Source organism: Malaclemys terrapin, chromosome 13, assembly GCF_027887155.1.
Source record: "Malaclemys terrapin pileata isolate rMalTer1 chromosome 13, rMalTer1.hap1, whole genome shotgun sequence".
Taxonomy (NCBI): Eukaryota; Metazoa; Chordata; order Testudines; family Emydidae; genus Malaclemys; species Malaclemys terrapin.
The window spans coordinates 15,332,971-15,349,581 of record NC_071517.1 but is presented as its reverse complement, the minus strand read 5'-3'; the positions used below and the strand labels follow the sequence as shown (position 1 = coordinate 15,349,581).

Below are 16,611 nucleotides of genomic sequence, written 5' to 3'. Positions count from 1 at the left end.
TAAATTTACTCCCCTGTAACAGGCATGGTGTTGTGTGATTCAGTGCTTGTAAAACACATTAGGTTCACTGGATGAAAGGTTCTATGGAAATGCAAACTATTATTTTCTAGCAAGAAAAAGTCCACCAATACACACACTAGTGATATGGGTAATTTGTTCTGCTGATTTTTCCTTCTAGGGGCCGACACACCCTAAAGAGAAGGGTGACACAAGTCAGGGATATTTTCTTCACAAGGCACAGTTCCAGTCTAATATTTTTATAGGAGGTCCAAGAACTGACAGTTATTTCTACCCCCATGGCCCCCATCACCAACCCTCCCCTCACCCTGATGCTCCCACCACTCAACCCTTCCATCTTCTTCCTATATAAAAAAGAAAAATGAACTTTATTGCCACTGCTTCCAACCTGAATACTTCAACCGCCAAGGGGACACCACTGGCATGGAGCACTGAACAACACACTCTAATGATATTTTTATATTCTTGGGGAAGACATGCTCCAGCAATAATTCCCTCATGGAGAAACAAGCTCTAGTGAGGGATGCTACACACACTAGCAATATTTCTTTTATGGAGGAGTCATCCTTCAGTGTAATGGGGGGGGAGGAGGGGGGCACAGAAGAGTAACATGCTCTGCAATAGCTCCTTGAGAAGGAGACACTTGTGTAACATTTGCCACATATGGTTGGGGCTGTGACACACTAGTGATATTTCCCATATGTGCACGTGCAAAATATTCAAGTAATAGTACCTTCGGGGCATGCCGGTGAGATATGTTCTAGTGAGGAATTCCCCACGTGACGCATTCTAGTAAGATTTCCCTCAGGGGTATGTGCGTGCAACATGGCCTTCTGGTATTTCCATAGAGAGGTGACAGTTCTCTGACGGGGGTGGGAGCCTAGACCCTCCTAATGTTTTCCTCATGGGTGTGTGAGAAAACCCCTAGTGATGATGTCTCCTTCATGGGTCCATATGTGAATGTATGACCTGCCTGGGGGCATGTCCCTAGTTGGTGAGCATGTGACCTGTCCAAGCATTATTTGTCATGAATGTGTTTGTGAGGCAGGGGAGGCACAACACATGGATGAACATGCTCAACATAGCAGCCACCCACACCAAGGATGGGGGTGAAAGGCTGATGTGCTGTGGCCCTAGGACCAACACACCCTCCTGAGATGGGGGGGGAAGGGCAATGTATTCCAGTTAGGGCAGATGCACCCAGCCAAGAGATGCTAGGGGGTGGGGGACGGAAGCAGATTCAAAATGGGGGTGACCCACCCTTCTGCTAAGGGTGACACACTCTGCAACAACATCCCCACCATATGGAAAGGAGCCAGGCAGCCTCACTGGGGGGAACACCCAGATAAAGGGGGTACAAAGGAGACACCCCAAAGGCACCCCGGGGGCAAAGCTAGTGGGGGGGGGAGAGAGAGAGCTGAGGCCCCAGTGCATCATGGTCAGTGCGTGTGGGTGTGTGCGCGTGGGGGTAAGGTGAGTCACTTCAGTACCTGCCCCGCCCCCTCCCCTAAGGCGGGATCCCACCGGCCCGCGCCGGCCACGGCCGGTTCCAGCCGGTGCCGGGCGGGCGGTTGGTCTCCGTGCGCGCGTGCCGCACGCTGCCCGCTGACGTCAGGCGTGTGTGGCGCGCGGGCGGGCGCCGGGCGGAGGGCGGCGGCGGCGGGTGTTCTCGCTACGTACGTGTAGTGCTGCGGTTTCTCGGGCTGCGCCTGCAGCGCGCTGGCGGGGGCCGCCGGCCCGGCCGCAGGGGGACCGCTCGCCACTGGGCCCTTCGACATGTTCCTGCCTTCCGCTCCCTCCGCCGCCGCTACCGTCGAGGAGACTTTATTATTCACTCTGCGCGGTCCGCACGGAGACCGCAATGCGCAGGCGCCGCCGCCGCCATTACCGCCCCGGTTCGCAAAGCATGATGGGATTTGTAGTCCGGGCGCTCGCGCAAACTCCACCAACCCGGGACACCGCTTGGCGGGGCTTCCGGCCTGTAGAACTACAACTCCCAGGGACACTGTGTGGACATTGCCCCGGACTTACTTCAGCGCAGGGCCTGATGGAAGTTGTAGTTCAGCTGCCCCTCGGAAGCCTAGCTATGCACCTCCTGGAGGCAGGGGAAAGAGCTGGTAGTTCATTGAGGACATGGAAGTACTGCGGCTTAAGTAGAGTGCATACACCAGCGATTCAGACCTGTAACCACAGCTCAGATAAGAGAGGGTTATGGTTAGACTTGGAAAGCTCATTGTTAAATGTTGACTTCACTGTGCACACCCATCCACACAAACTAGGGAAAAATATTTTCATCAATAATAAAAATTTGTAGATAGGCAAAGTAAGAAAATGCTGCTCGAGGGTTTGATTCAAGGCTATTTACAGTGTATATTTTCACATGTGATGTTGACAACTTGTTTTAATTTATCCCATGATTTCCCACAGCTGTGAAAATTTAAATAGATAAAAATTGAAAAAAATGCTTAAAAATAGACATCCATCTACATTATAAAAAATAGAATTATACCAAGTTATGGTTAAATAGGATGTGGGGAGACATGCCATTGCTGTAATACATTCTAATCTACTGATTTTTTAAACAGTAGACTTTGTAACAAACATGGTCCTTAAGTAGGGTTACCATATTTAGTGCCTCCGAAAGGAGGACACTTTAAAGGGGCCCCAGCCCCGCCCCCAGCCCCGCCCCCTCCCCAAAGTCTCCGCCCCCTCCCCTGCTTCCCGCGAACATTTGAGTCGCGGGAAGCCTGAAGCAGGTAAGGGGGGGTGTGTGTGGGGGGGGGGAGGAGGCGCGGCCCACCCCCGGCACCGCAGGTCCCCAGCCCGTCCCCCGAGCCCCCGGCCCGGCACCGCCGGCCGAGCCCCCGACCCGGCACCCGAGTCCCCGGCCGGGCCCGGCACCGGGCCCCCCCGAGCACCGCCGGCCGAGCCCCCAGCCCAGCACCCGGCCACCCCAAGCACCACCGGCACCCGACCCGGCACCCGAGCCGCCGGCCGAGCCCCCCGGCCCGGCCCCGGGCCCCCCCGAGCACCGCCGGCCGAGCCCCCGGCCTGGCCCGGCACCCGAGCCCCCGGCCCGGCACCTGGCCCCCCCGAGCACCGCCGGCCGAGCCCCCGGCCCAGCCCCCGGCCCGGCACCCGAGCCGCCGGCTGAGCCGCCCGGCCCGGCCCCGGGCCCCCCCGAGCACCGCCGGCCGAGCCCCCGGCCCGGCACCCGAGCCCCCGGCCCGGCACCCGGCCCCCCCGAGCACCGCCGGCTGAGCCCCCGAGCCCCCGGCCCGGCACCCGAGCCGCCGACCGCATGTCCGATTTTCCCGGACATGTCCGGCTTTTTGGGATTTCCCCCCGGACGGGGATTTGGAGCCCAAAAAGCCGGACATGTCCGGGAAAATCCGGACGTATGGTAACCCTACCTTAAGTAGCCTCCTGACAACAGTTGACTTTTTTTCCGTACAGTAAATTGAAAGAAATACACTATTCACAAAGGTCTGTTTTGGGACACGTGGCTTTTGTGAAGGTAATGGATGAGTTGGTTTGCAGAGGATTAGAGAGCTATTTTCTGTATATAACTTCATTTTCTCTCCCTCCCCTACTTAAAAACAAAAGGCAGACATTCCAGCAGAATGTCATGCAGAAAGTTGATCCTTTGGTATTAATTTCCACATTTCCCTTCTTTTTACTGCTTACCTTACCCCACAAGGCAGAAAAGGTCCAAAAATAGTCAATGAATAAATAACAGCACACTAGATTTGAGAGGGATGGAGAGTTGTATGGAGAAGCTGCCTCTTTATAGCTAACCACAGATTCTGTATCAATGTTGGGTTATCACGATTGTGCACACCTTTCATGCCTTCCAAAGGAGGAAAAACCTCTCCTGAAAGGAACACTACCTCAGGAACTTTAGTTTTGTGTGTAAATTATCTTCTTCCATGGGGAGATAATGTAAGCCTTTGTACACAGAATTTTGATATCTCAGGCTCAACACATAATTATTAAACCCACTGGGCTATTTTAGAGTTGGGGAAGGGAGGGAAAGAGCACAAGGATTTATGAGAGGAACACCTTTCATTTTAACTTGGCCACTAGGCACAGATTGAACAATGTTAATATTAAACTCTTAGGTATGGTCTACACAGTTTTTGTATTAGTATAACTATTTTGGTTAGGTAATGTCTACACTTAAAATGCTATAGCAACACAGCTGCTCTTCAGCGTAGTCACTACAGAGAGGGGAGAGGGGTATTCCCCTTGCAGTAGTTAATCCACCTCCCCAACAGTCAATAATTCTCCTGTCGACCTACCACTGTCTACACCGGTGGTTAGCTTGGTTTAACTAGGTCACTGGGGTGCAGATTTTTCACACCCCTGAGTGATGCAGTTGGGTCGACTTAACTTTTGAATGTAAACTTGGCCTTAGGGGTGTGATTTTTTTTACCTGAATAGTTACACTGCTACAACATCTAGCACAATTATGCTGATAGAGTTTAAGAGCTCATTATCCTACATTTACAGAAATAAGATAAAATTTATAAGTATCTTATACAGTATAACTGTATCCACACTTGTAGGAGTTGTACTACTTTAACTATATCAGTAAAGTTACAAATTTTGTACATAGACAAGGCCAAATATATAAACAAATAAATCACAGTAAGTGATGAGCCTGTAGAAGGAGAAATGTTGGATTATCAAATAATACTCAAATCATCATCAAGTTTTATTTATATAGATATAGATATACACACACACACACTCACCTCCACTTAAGACTAACATGTTGTGACACTGCTTAACCTAGGGGAGCTCAAACTTTTCATAGTGCTATTGGATAGCCGACCTACCCTCCCATTTGTGATTGCACAGAATCCCTGTAGTAGTTACAACATTTGTTTATAAAGTAATATTATGTCAACATTTAATCTGTTTGTACCTGTCTTTTAAATGAATTTAGCAGCTGCACACAAGGTATTATTAGCACCATGTGAACAGTCAGCTCTGTGGACCACAAGGAGTGGTTCCACACACCCTCATTTGAAAATCACTGGTTTAAGCCAAACAGACTTTCTAGATCAATTAGTCCTGAATCCTGGTTTCCGCTGCTTGTTCTCTTCCATGCTCCAGTTAGGAAAACCCAACATACACTCTGAATGAAAGGCAACACAGAAAAGTTAAGTTTTACCTGGTAAGTTTGTTTTGTCTGCACTTTGTATTTTATTATCTGTATGTGTCTGAGTAGATACGTGTATCTTTGGAATTTTGCATATGCGCCTTCCCATCATAGCTTGTTTTAGTTTTAATTTCATTTTCTGTAACCGCTGGATAGCTCCTCTTCAGTCCTAAACCAGAACAAAAAGCTATAAAAGTATTTCTATAATTAGAGGCTTGGGCAATCATTATAGAATTACAGAAAAAAAGTCTACAATCAGTACATAACTCTTGTTAATAAACACTAACCACAGATTTCTCTGCAGTGTTAATAGTGTACCATCCAGTAAAAAAACATGCAGTTGTCATCACAGAGTGTTTGAACTTGTAGAGTTTCTGGAAGGCTAGTATCTTCATTCTCTCTAAGCACCCAGTGAGTCAAATTAAAATGGGCTCTTCCTTGCAGCCCATGAGTCTTGGCTTTGGATGGAATGGAGTGTAAGTAGGTCCCTGTTCCAAAGTTTCAGCTACTAAGCCAGGGCTGCCCGGGGGCAAGTGGGGCAATTTGCCTCAGGCCCCGGGCCCCACAGGGGCCCCCACGAGAATATACTATTCTATAGTATTGCAACTTTTTTATATGGAAGGGGCCCCCAAAATTGCTTTGCCCCAGGCCCCCTAAATCCCCTGGGCAGCCCTATACTAAGCTCCCTTCTTTGTGGAAAGCACAAACAGACCACCATTATATAAATGAATGCAAAATAGTTTTATTTATATCTAATTATTTTGCTTTAATAAAAAGTAACTTTTTTATGTGCAAACCCCAAAGAACAGGAAAATTAAACAGAGAATGAAGACATTAGGTGGAGAGGATACATATATGTAAACCACAGCAGTCCCTATCCTGAATCATGTGATGGATCTTGTCACATCATATTAGTACAAGTCTGAGTTAGTGTATAACCCACATCTATGCAGAACTTCTTATTGCATATGGCAAGAGAGATGATTAGCAATGTTCAGCTAAACCAAATCTAGATTAGTGGGCTGGTGGGGTAGCTTTGGAAGTGGCTTGCTGTAATTATGAGTTGCCACCAACAAATGATTGAAGCAGATATTGATTTACAATGTGATCAATAGCTTGCAACTGATGTCCACAGTCACACTGTGTTGTCTCTCATCTTCCAGAGGTGTAAGAGATGATAGCATCTGCCATGTGATGTTCTGAAATGATGCAATGTGGACCATTGTTTCTGAGGTAGGTTGAAGCCTGGAAGTTCATTTGTCTGGTTGTCAATCGGGTTTGTGACATTACCATTATCCCAGAATTCTTTCCAGTGTGCCACTGGATTGAATGAGGATGCTTTAAGAGCTTTAGGCAAATTATAAAAAGGCTTGTGAGATTTCAGGCATTTCTACAAGAGGTTCTGGAGGTCTTTATGAATTGGTAAATTCAGGATGGCCACGTTTCAATTGTACTCACAAGCTGTATGTGTGTCTCTCCAGGATCTTGAGTGGGGGTACATGTGCCAGAGTAGACAACCATTGAATGGGTGTTGATTTTAATGTTCCAGTTATAATTCTTATTGTGATATTAAGCTTGCACATCCAGAGATTTGGTACGTAAGCTGCCCACCCTGCCTGGTGCACAATATTCAGCATTCAAGTACACCAGTGCTACCATTGCTGTTTGAAAGGTGTGTGCATCAGCGTCCCATGTTGGTTTTTGGACATGGCTAGTTTTTCCTTTACCTTTTTGCATGTCTTTACCAGATGAAATTTAAAAATCAGGCTTCTGTCCAAATTTACACCCAAGTACATTGGATAGGGCTAGTTTGGGACTCATTCACTGTGAAAGGTGACATTAAGTCTTTCCCTGGCAGCTTTATTGTTTAGGTGAAAGACTATGACCAAGGTTTTGGAGGAATCAGGACAGAGCTTTCAGTATTGAAAGTATTCCTTCATTATCCTGAGGTTGACATTGAGGATGTCACCGATGGTGATGAGGTCTTTGTATTGTACCGCAAGAGCGTTGTTCTCAGCATAAGTCACTAATGTAGATGTTGAATAGTGAAGGAGTCAACATGGATCATTGAGACAGACCATAATTAAGGGTGTGTGCTTTGCTGATCTGCCCATTCAAGAGAACATAGTACAGTTGCTCAACATTGTGGCCAGGAGTCACATAATGCTACAGCATTTGATGACCCTTCATGCCTTGAGCAACAGCCCATATCTCCATATTGCGTTGTATGCAGCAGATAAACCTGTCAATGCAGTTCCATTTTTTAGATTCCACTGAAAACCAGCCTCAATGTAACTAGTAATGGTGAGAACCTGGTCGCAGTAACTTTGTCCCAGTCTGAAGCTGGCCTGTTCCTTTTGCAGGATGGCTTCAAAGATAGGGGTGAGATGGGCCCGTAATACCCTCTTGTAATGGGGTGCCTGTCTGCCCTCTTCCCATCCTTGGCTGACCTAAGAACTGCTCAGAGACTCATCTTTTAGTTCCCACTCTGTATAATTAATTCAAGTCCCTCCATCAATACCTGTATAGTGCAACACGACAGTCCTTTAATCCCTATGGGACCTTCATAAGGGCCCTGGAAAGACAAGAGATCTCTTTTCCTTTGGATCACCTTCAATCTGGGCACAGCTAGGCCTGTCCTCCCCACTTACAAGTCTTTCCTGCCTTTTATCAATATTGTCAGCTGACGGACCAATTAATTCTTTAACTCACCGTTCCTCCCCAACTGATTAGCTCATTCCTATTTCCTCAATCAGCTGTCACTGGGGAAATTAATTGAGGCTACAGTGATCAGAGTACTGACTCATCTGTCAGGCCTCAGCACTCTGTCACACCTCTCCATTAATTTATGAGTTTGAATTGGTCTGCCAACCATGCTCGTCCCTTGAGGAATTTGGGATAAATGCTATCCTTGCCAGCAGCTTTTCCACTTTGTGTGACCATAAGGGGCTTATTTATTTCTTCTGTAGTGTATGGGGATGACGGTAATGAAGTGGTGGGGCTATGTTAGATGTTTAGAAAGAGCTCTTTCTGAACGTTCTGTGCGGTACTGGTTCTGCCTTTCATGTTTTTAATCTGTGAATCCCAAGATGTGCTTTTGGGAGGGTGCTAAACCTTGTGTAATATCTATTTTAATATATAATTCTTTATTTCAGTTTTCAGGACATACAGATGTGATCAAGAATCAATATAGAGCAGGCAGTTTTAGGTGTTCAGTTTATGCCCTATGTATAGTACATTTGAAAACAATGCCATAGTCCATGTGAGGCATTTTGGGCCTGATCCTGTTTATCCTATTCAAATTCCCATTGAAGTAAGGATTGCACGATTTAGCCTATCAGTTGTTAAAAATGTAATGAAATGGTTCCATAATCCTTGAGATGGTTACATTTCAAAACAGACACAATCTTACTTACATACAAAGTAAGTACATAAATAAATTTATTTATGTCTGAATATCGGTGACATCATAGCAGAATTTTCAGAAGCCTTCATGATCCATTGTTAACTTTGAGTACTCAACCACTAGTGATCTGCCACAAACCATCCATCCATCTCCTCACTGGTTGTCCCTGACTACGATGACCCTCCCCTATCCCTTCCATAATAACTTTCTCAAGTTTATTTCCATCTCTATGCCTAACGTGACCAAAGTATATAAGTTTGTGTCATGCTGGTGTCTTTGAGCCACTAATCCTGTGAGAGGACATGGTGCGTGCCATTATGAAATTAAAGCCTGGGAAAGGACCAGGGGAGTGGTAGATAACGTGCCCAAAGAACTGTTAAAAGCAATTGGCGAAAGCAATACTGATTTTATGTGGTAAATTTGTGATGATGTATGGATGACTAGAAATTGGCTGGACAACTGGATGAAGAGAATTTTTCTGACCTTGCCAGAGAAGGGAAAAATAACAGAGGGTAGTAACTATCATCTCATCTCCCTGATAGTGCACACAAGCAAAGTTTTGTTCTACATAATCCAGGATTGCATGAAAAGAAGTCTAGCCGCAGAACTACCACCACAAGCTGGTTTCAGAAAGTGCTGAGACACACCTGACCAAATTGCAAATATCCATCAAATCACTGAAAAATGCAGAGAGTACAGTCACCCACTGATCATATGATTCACTGACTATCCCAAGTGTTTGATACTATCTGACATGACCACCTTTGGAGGATATTAGCAAGCCTGCAGATCCAATCTGACTAAACTCAGTGCAAGTATCTACCACCAACAACAGGTGTGAACAGCAGTAAGCGGTTTTCCCCTGAGCAGGGTGAGAGACAAGGCTGTATTTTGTCCCCAACCCTCTTTACCATATATGCAGAATTTATTATGAGACAAGTCTTGAAGATTTTTACAAAGTGGAAGGAGCTGGGATTTCCATTGGAGGTCACCTCTTAACCAAACTCACATATGCTGATGACACAACTCTCTTTACTACAACCATCAATGCAATGCAACAAATGCTGGAGTTTTGTGAGAAATAGTCCATATTTCTCACAAAAACAGTTTTGTGAGAAATATGGACTATTCATGAATGTAACAAAAACAAATTGCACATACTTTGACACAACAAACAACAACAGAATGTAAGCAGACATCACAATTAACAGACCAGCTGTAGAAGCAGTAGATTATTGAATTATTTGGTATCATATATATCCAACCAAGGAGGCTGTTCCAAAGAAATCTGAAGAAGACTAAAGATGGCTCACTTAGCTATGGCTTCCCTTAAGAGAGTGTGGAAAATACATGGCATCTTGAAATATACAAAGGTGCAACTGGTGAAAAGCGTAACTTTTTTCATAGGCTATATGGATGTGGATCGTGGGATGCTAATGCTGCTCACAAGAAGAAAATTGAAATTTTTGAAATGTGGTGCTGATGAAGACTTACATATTACTGATTTATTTTCTATGAATTTTTCAGAAGTTTCCCCAGTTATGATATATTAATATTTTGGTTTTTTTCTTCCTCTCCAATTTTGTACAAATGTTATATTGATATCTTTGTTAATGTTTGTATACATGCTGAAGTTGAAGATGGGAGTTTTGCATCAGTAAGAAGTGGAGGATGAGTGAGTTGTAAGTGCTAGGGCCTCAATCTTGCAAATACTTATAAATAAGCTTAATTTTAAGCATATGAACAGTTTTACTGGTAAACTCCTGGTCCAACTGAAGTCAATGATCAAACTGCTATTGACTCCAGTAGGGTCAAGATTGCACTAGAATCTTGTGTGGGACTATTTTTTAAATTCTGCTCCCACCCCGCCCCGCAATACCCACTTCCACCCGCTCCCACATTTTTTCTTGTGTTTTTATCTCGCTCCCACCAACGAAAACCTTAGATCCTGCAAATCCCGCAAGAGAGACAGATTCCCGCAAGTTACTAAAATAAAATAAAAAGTCAGTATATTCTATATATAAATGAAATTCAGACAATTTTTACCACTAAAAGAATAAAACAAATCTTGCTTAAACCATGTAAAATGTACTTTAACCTCTGTTATAGTAGACACCAAATCTCTGTCCCTCACTTAAATTTAAGTATAAAAAGTTTTAAAGTATTTTCCTGCAAATTACCACAGTCTGGGTTTTTTTGCCCACTCAATCCTGCCCTCAATAAAGTGCATTTTACCCATTCCCATTATTATGCTAGCGGGTCCTATGGGACCAGCAGGATCTGCAGGGTTCTGGATTGCACCTATTGACTTGAGTGGCACTGCTTATGTGCTTCAAGTTAAGTCCACATGTATTTATAGATTTGGGGCCTAAATTTCTTCCTTTATATAGCTGAATTATTATTATATAACTATAAATCAGGTTTTATTTGTATGGTTTTAGATATGAGGGGCATCCATGTTGTGGAGATATATAAATACACAGATATTATATATTTCTTATTTAACTTTATTTTTCAGTATGTATAGCTATGTATCTGTTGTATAAAATAAACATTATGAATAGATTTGTGTATGAAAGACAAAAATAATCTTAATGAAATTAGTGTGTTGTGTATAAAAATCTCAAGCACACAAGGCCCTGATCCTGCAGTGAACTCCATGAAGCCCAATGTTTTAACTTTACGCATGAAGTATGCAAGATCAGGCCTTGGTATATGAAATGTGTTGTAAAGATCAAATTTATTACATTACTAATTGTTTTGCTTTATTTTTTAATGAATTTACCTACCCAGACTGTCCCCATTTAGAAAGGACCATCCTTATTTTTAGCCAAGCATTTATAATATTCCCTGCTTTGTCTTTAAAAAACAAATTCAGTGTATTTCAGTGGAATTAAAATATTTTAATCCACAAACATCCCTGAATTTGTCACAGATTGCATATATTGGTACATAAGAGTATGAAAGACATTATAGAAAATAAAGTTTACTAATTAGTGTTTTGTGCCTGAACAATGCTTTAGAAAATGAAGTTAATTCACTATTAATAATGGTTATTATTTAAAAGGTAAGATTAACTGCATTTTTGTTAACATACATTTTTATAAGGGACATTAATAAAACCTACTCTCTGCCCCTACCAGCATGCTTCTATCGAGTCCCCTGTCCTACAGCTGTCCTCCCAGCTGCGCTTAGGACATTCATGCACGCTGCCTTCCTATTGCCTTTCCATTGTGGAGCTTTGCAACAAAGAGTAGGATCCAAAGCATGTTCCATTTCGTCCAATCAGAACAACAAACCCAGAGATAGTTCTGATTGGCTCAGTCTTGCATCCCAGTAGCCAATCGGCGTGCTACTTTAACATCCAATCAGCAGCCAGGCTTGCATCCAATCAGCGCTGAGTAAACGGTGCACCGCCTTTGTGTCCTGTGACGGCACGGCGCCGGCGGAAGCCCCAGCCAATGGGGAGGTGCGCCGTTTCCAGGTATTATGAGGTCAGCACGGAACCTGCCGCCCCCGCTATAAAAAGCGGGTTCTCGGAGCGGGAGGGCACAGTGAGGGGGGTTGTTGGTTGGGTTGTGTCTCGTACGTTGAGTGGATTATAGCAGCAGCCGGCGGATCCTCGGACAGGCGGTGAGTGGCTGTTCCGCGCCGGGCAGCGAGCGGCTGCCGTGGGGACAACAGGATGGGCCCACCGGCACCGCTGAGCGCAGCTCCTGGTGGCGTCGGACGAGACCCGCGCGGGACCGTGCCTGACCGGCTTCGGCCCGGAAGAAGCGCGCTCCCTTGTCCGCTCAGAGCGGGCCTGCCTGAGGTGGCCATCCCGGCTTCCCCTGCTCCGCGGCACCCGCCGCCCGGGACTCGCCGGCCGGCCGCAGGCAGAGGGAGGCGGCCGTGACTCAACTCTTCCCTCCGAGAAGAAAGGCCACGGGGCGGGGGAGCCGTGACTCCTCCTCCTCCCAGGGGAGGCCGCTGGCTGCCTGCCTGCCGCGCGGGGGAGGGGAGGCAGCCCACGGACATCTGCTGCCTGGGGCTGGCAGCGATTTGCCCACGCCTCTGCGTGGGGCGGAAGAAGGGGGATGGTTTCCTGTGCTCTCCATGCTGGGGAGCACAGAGCGTGTGGGGGTGGGTTGTATTGACCAAGGGAGGAGGTTTAATCGTGGGGCTGGGGCTTTCCTGTGTCACACCTGCCTCTTTCTCTTCTAGGTAAGTGAGGAAAAATGGCCCGTACAAAGCAGACTGCCCGTAAATCCACTGGTGGCAAAGCTCCCCGTAAACAGCTGGCCACTAAAGCGGCTAGGAAAAGCGCTCCCTCTACTGGTGGAGTCAAGAAACCTCATCGCTACAGGTAAGGCAGGGAACCTTGCTGAGGCGGTGACAAGTCTGTCTGAGAATATCCTGCAACCCTAGACTTGGAGCTGGAACAACGTGTTGAGAGAGCCTCGAGGACTGAAGTCTTTTCTTCTTGTTCCTTCTAGGCCTGGTACTGTAGCCCTTCGTGAGATTCGTCGTTATCAGAAGTCGACAGAGCTGTTAATCCGTAAGCTTCCCTTCCAGAGGTTGGTAAGGGAAATTGCCCAAGACTTCAAAACAGACTTGAGGTTCCAGAGTGCAGCCATTGGTGCACTGCAGGTATTGTACTACTAGTGATCTCTCTGCTGCTTCTTATGATAACTTAAGAAGCTGGGGGGAGCAAGTGTTTTCTGAAGGTTTCTAACACTCTTGTGGTTTTTTTTTTTTTTTTTTTTTTAAAACAGGAGGCTAGTGAAGCATATCTGGTGGGTCTGTTTGAAGACACAAACCTGTGTGCCATCCATGCCAAGAGAGTCACTATCATGCCCAAAGACATCCAGCTGGCTCGCAGGATACGGGGGGAGAGAGCTTAAGTGGAAGCAGTTTTTATGGTGTTTTGTAGTAAATTCTGTAAAATACTTTGGTTTTAATTTGTGACTTTTTTTGTAAGAAATTGTTTATAATATGTTGCATTTGTACTTAAGTCATTCCATCTTTCACTCAGGATGAATGCTAAAAGTGACTGTTCACATAAACCTCAGTGATGTGAGCCTTGTTGCTCAAGAGTGACAAGTTGCTAATATGCAGAAGGGATGGGTGATCTTTCTTGCTTCTCATGCATGTTTCTGTATGTTAATGACTTGTTGGGTAGCTAAAATTGTAAGGTACTAGAATTGATATAAATGTGTACAGGGTCCTTTTGCAATAAAACTGGTTATGACTTGATCCAAGTGTTTAACAATTGGGGCTGTTAAGTCTGACCATACATCACTGTGATAGAATGTGGACTTTCAGAGGGTGAAACTACAAGTCTTAACCACAGTGTAACTTACAGTTTCCTAAAAACGTAAACCTGGCAGCTATAGAATACACTATGTGCATTTATAATAGCTATTTTATATATTGTAGTGTCAACATTTTTAAATTAAATGTTTTACATTCACATGTGAGGTGTCCTGTCATTGGTGTGTCCCTGGAGTTAAATAGCAAGCTGGATAAAATTTTTGAAGGGAGAGTTAATATTCTTTTGCCCAATGGAGAGGTAGTGTAATACTTGAGAATGTGCTTCCCCTAATTTGTTGTGTTTCTTGTATAACTACTTTACAAGTGACCTGAACTAGGGAAAACTTGAGCTTTTGTCCTCTGGCTGCTCATGTTTTAAATTAGTAATTGGTCTTGTCTAGGCTGGAAGGTAGAGCTTGGTCCCACTCCTTAAATCACAGTGGCACAATGTGGTGTGTGTGTGGTGTGTTTTCTTGAGGGGGAGAAGGCCTTAAGCTACCTGTACCTTCAAGGTGCATTGGTATACATTAATCTCTTCCCCAAAACCAAAGCACCTCAAACAAGCTACAGAAAAGGTTAAGGCTTTAATAGGTTGATTTAGTCTCATTAAGTTATGGCCATTAGACTATTGATATTAGTGGTTCAGAAGAGAATGGTCTTTAACTTAATTCATTTTGGAGTCACTTCAATTTTCTTTATGTATCTTCCTTGGAGTTCTTCAGTTTAGGCACAACAAGCATGGGGGAGATCTCAGCTGGACACTGAGGTGTTTAATTTAGGAGGAGCCTCCTGACTTGACAGTCAATGAAATTTTAGGTGCTTTTGAAAATTTTGACTTTTCCTCCCAACTATTTAACTTAAGTTACAGGTTGTGAGCAAGTTCTAGATGGAGTAAAATTCCCCCATCTCAACTTCTTGTTTCACTTTTAATACTTCCCCCCCCCCCCCCCCTCTCTCTCTCTGGAACAATTGTTCTTAAACAACTTCCCTGCTTTCAACTTTCCATCAGAAAGCAGAAGAAAGAAAAGCCTTGCTCATAAAAGTGGTGCAGGGTTGAGCTACTTCCCCCCCCCCCCCCCCCCCCCTTCCTGGAACAGAGGTGGAGGGGGAGCAAACTTAGTTGAAATTCTAAAACATTTTACTGTTTAAAAAACAAAACCTGTAATACATCTTTGAGCACTTGCTAGTGGTAGCAGCCACAACTTAATTTCACTTCTAATTTAAAGATACAGAAAAGGTGTTAACATATCACAAGCTACAGTGCTGCTCTTAACACTGAAATTGCTGTCCTGCCCAACTTGCTGTGGGGAAGGAGGTCAGGTTTTTTTTTTTTTTCCTTTGGCTGTTATACAAGCACTTGCATCCATACTAAAGTCAAGCATGGAAAAATTGACACTGGGAACAGCTATGTTATTCCCATGTTTTATTCCACAGAAATTTAAAAGCTTTTAGTGAAACTCCAGGGGCATTGTTTTTTTTTTTTAATAAACAGCTTATGTTGAGACTGGGCAGTAAGTTAGCCTTGGCCTTCAGACTGATACCTTAGAACAGACTGCATTTGAAACACTTCCTTCCAAAATTCTGACACTTTAAAAATAAAATCCGAAATTCAGTTCATATTACAAGTGAAGACAGCCTCTTAATCCCTTGTCAAGGTCAGCATTTGAAAATAGGATGGAATTGTCACCAGGGCTCCACATGTGGGTCACTGGAGTGCCTGGAGAATGCTCAGAGCTAGAGCCATCACTCCCCCTTCTCATCAGACAAACCATTCAGTGTGTTTAAATCCAGCAGCTGAGGGAACAAGCACTTATTACCAGTTACTCTTCTGCAAATTCTTTAAGGGTGGCTCCAGCACCCTCTTTCCCCTTTACAGAATGATTAATTTGGGACAATGTCATAGCAGTAACACCTTTATAATTATGTAGAACATTATTTTTCCCCAAATCTTAGATACTCTCAACACCAAGATAAGTGTCCAAATACTACAGGGTAATACAAGACTAACAAGAGCATTGAATTATGTAAATCACTTGAAAACATCTTAAATGTAGAAAGTTAAGCAAACAGGATACCACTATCTTGACACATTTTATTATGAAGGATGGTCCGGTGGTTAGGGCACTAGGACTTGGGCGATCCAGGTTCAATCCCTGCTCTAGCACAGACTTCCTGTGTGACTTTGGGGCAAGTTGCTTAGCCTCTGCTTCAGTTCCCCTGCTGTAAAATGGCAATAAATGCATTGCCCTACCTCACACAGGGGTGTTGCCCAATAAGTACCTTTTGGGGGTGTTTATACAGCAAAAAAAAAAAAAAAAAAGACCCACAGCAGTGAGTCTCAGAGCCCTGGTCAACTGACTTCGGCTCACACCCCAGAGCTAAAAATAGCGTCAACATCCGGCTTCAGGCTGGATCCCAGGCTCTGAGATTCTTGCTGAGTGTCAGAGCCCAGGGTTCCAGCCCTAGCCCAAAAGTGTACACTGCTGTTTTTAGCCCCAGGCTGCAAGCCCAAATAAGTTGACCTGGGCTTGGAGGACTCCTGCGTTTTTTGCTGTGTAGACCCACCTTTAGATACCTGGGTAAATAAAACCCAAGTCTTGCAAGCAATGGAACTTCCCACAGCTTGATTCAGTCCTACTTGGAAAAGTATATTTAAATATTAGCTCCCTAAAACAACACTAACTCCATTCACTGAGTGGAGATACTGAAACTTGGGTATGTGGTA

The 16,611-nt window shown here is 44.7% G+C and overlaps 3 protein-coding genes across 9 annotated transcripts in view; 1 reads left to right on the top strand and 2 right to left on the bottom strand.

Moving 5' to 3' along the window:
* Window positions 1-2,332, bottom strand: part of UNK (unk zinc finger) — a 62,640-nt gene extending 60,308 nt beyond the window's left edge. For all 3 annotated transcript variants that reach the window (XM_054047869.1, XM_054047870.1, XM_054047871.1), the window contains exon 1: window positions 1,699-2,332. In XM_054047869.1, the coding sequence (XP_053903844.1) occupies window positions 1,699-1,796 (98 nt within the window). In that variant the 5' untranslated portion in view covers window positions 1,797-2,332. The remainder of the gene's footprint in view (window positions 1-1,698) is intronic.
* Window positions 2,333-4,633: 2,301 nt separating this feature from the next.
* The window catches only part of LOC128847484 (uncharacterized), a 36,586-nt gene continuing 24,608 nt past the window's right edge, over window positions 4,634-16,611 (bottom strand). For 2 of the 5 annotated variants that reach the window (XM_054046934.1, XM_054046933.1), the window contains one exon: window positions 5,187-5,372. In XM_054046934.1, coding sequence (XP_053902909.1) covers window positions 5,233-5,372 — 140 coding nt within the window. In that variant the 3' untranslated portion in view covers window positions 5,187-5,232. Of the gene's footprint in view, window positions 4,682-5,186; window positions 5,373-15,294; window positions 15,681-16,611 lie in introns of those variants that run through there. The other 3 variants (XM_054046935.1, XM_054046936.1, XM_054046937.1) reach the window with 3 other exon arrangements.
* LOC128847486 (histone H3.3A) lies at window positions 12,125-14,048 on the top strand. The gene is made up of 4 exons (XM_054046939.1): window positions 12,125-12,224; window positions 12,798-12,939; window positions 13,070-13,223; window positions 13,349-14,048. Exons 2-4 carry the CDS (start codon window positions 12,812-12,814, stop codon window positions 13,475-13,477), a joined length of 411 nt encoding a protein of 136 aa, XP_053902914.1. The 5' UTR covers window positions 12,125-12,224; window positions 12,798-12,811; the 3' UTR covers window positions 13,478-14,048.

Bases quoted from the DNA above. Each gene is read 5' to 3' on its own strand.
- LOC128847486 (XM_054046939.1), top strand. From the start codon at position 12,812: ATGGCCCGTACAAAGCAGACTGCCCGTAAATCCACTGGTGGCAAAGCT. The intron at 12,940-13,069 runs GTAAGGCAGGGA...TGTTCCTTCTAG, and splicing joins AAGAAACCTCATCGCTACAG to GCCTGGTACTGTAGCCCTTC. The intron at 13,224-13,348 runs GTATTGTACTAC...TTTTTAAAACAG, and splicing joins CAGCCATTGGTGCACTGCAG to GAGGCTAGTGAAGCATATCT.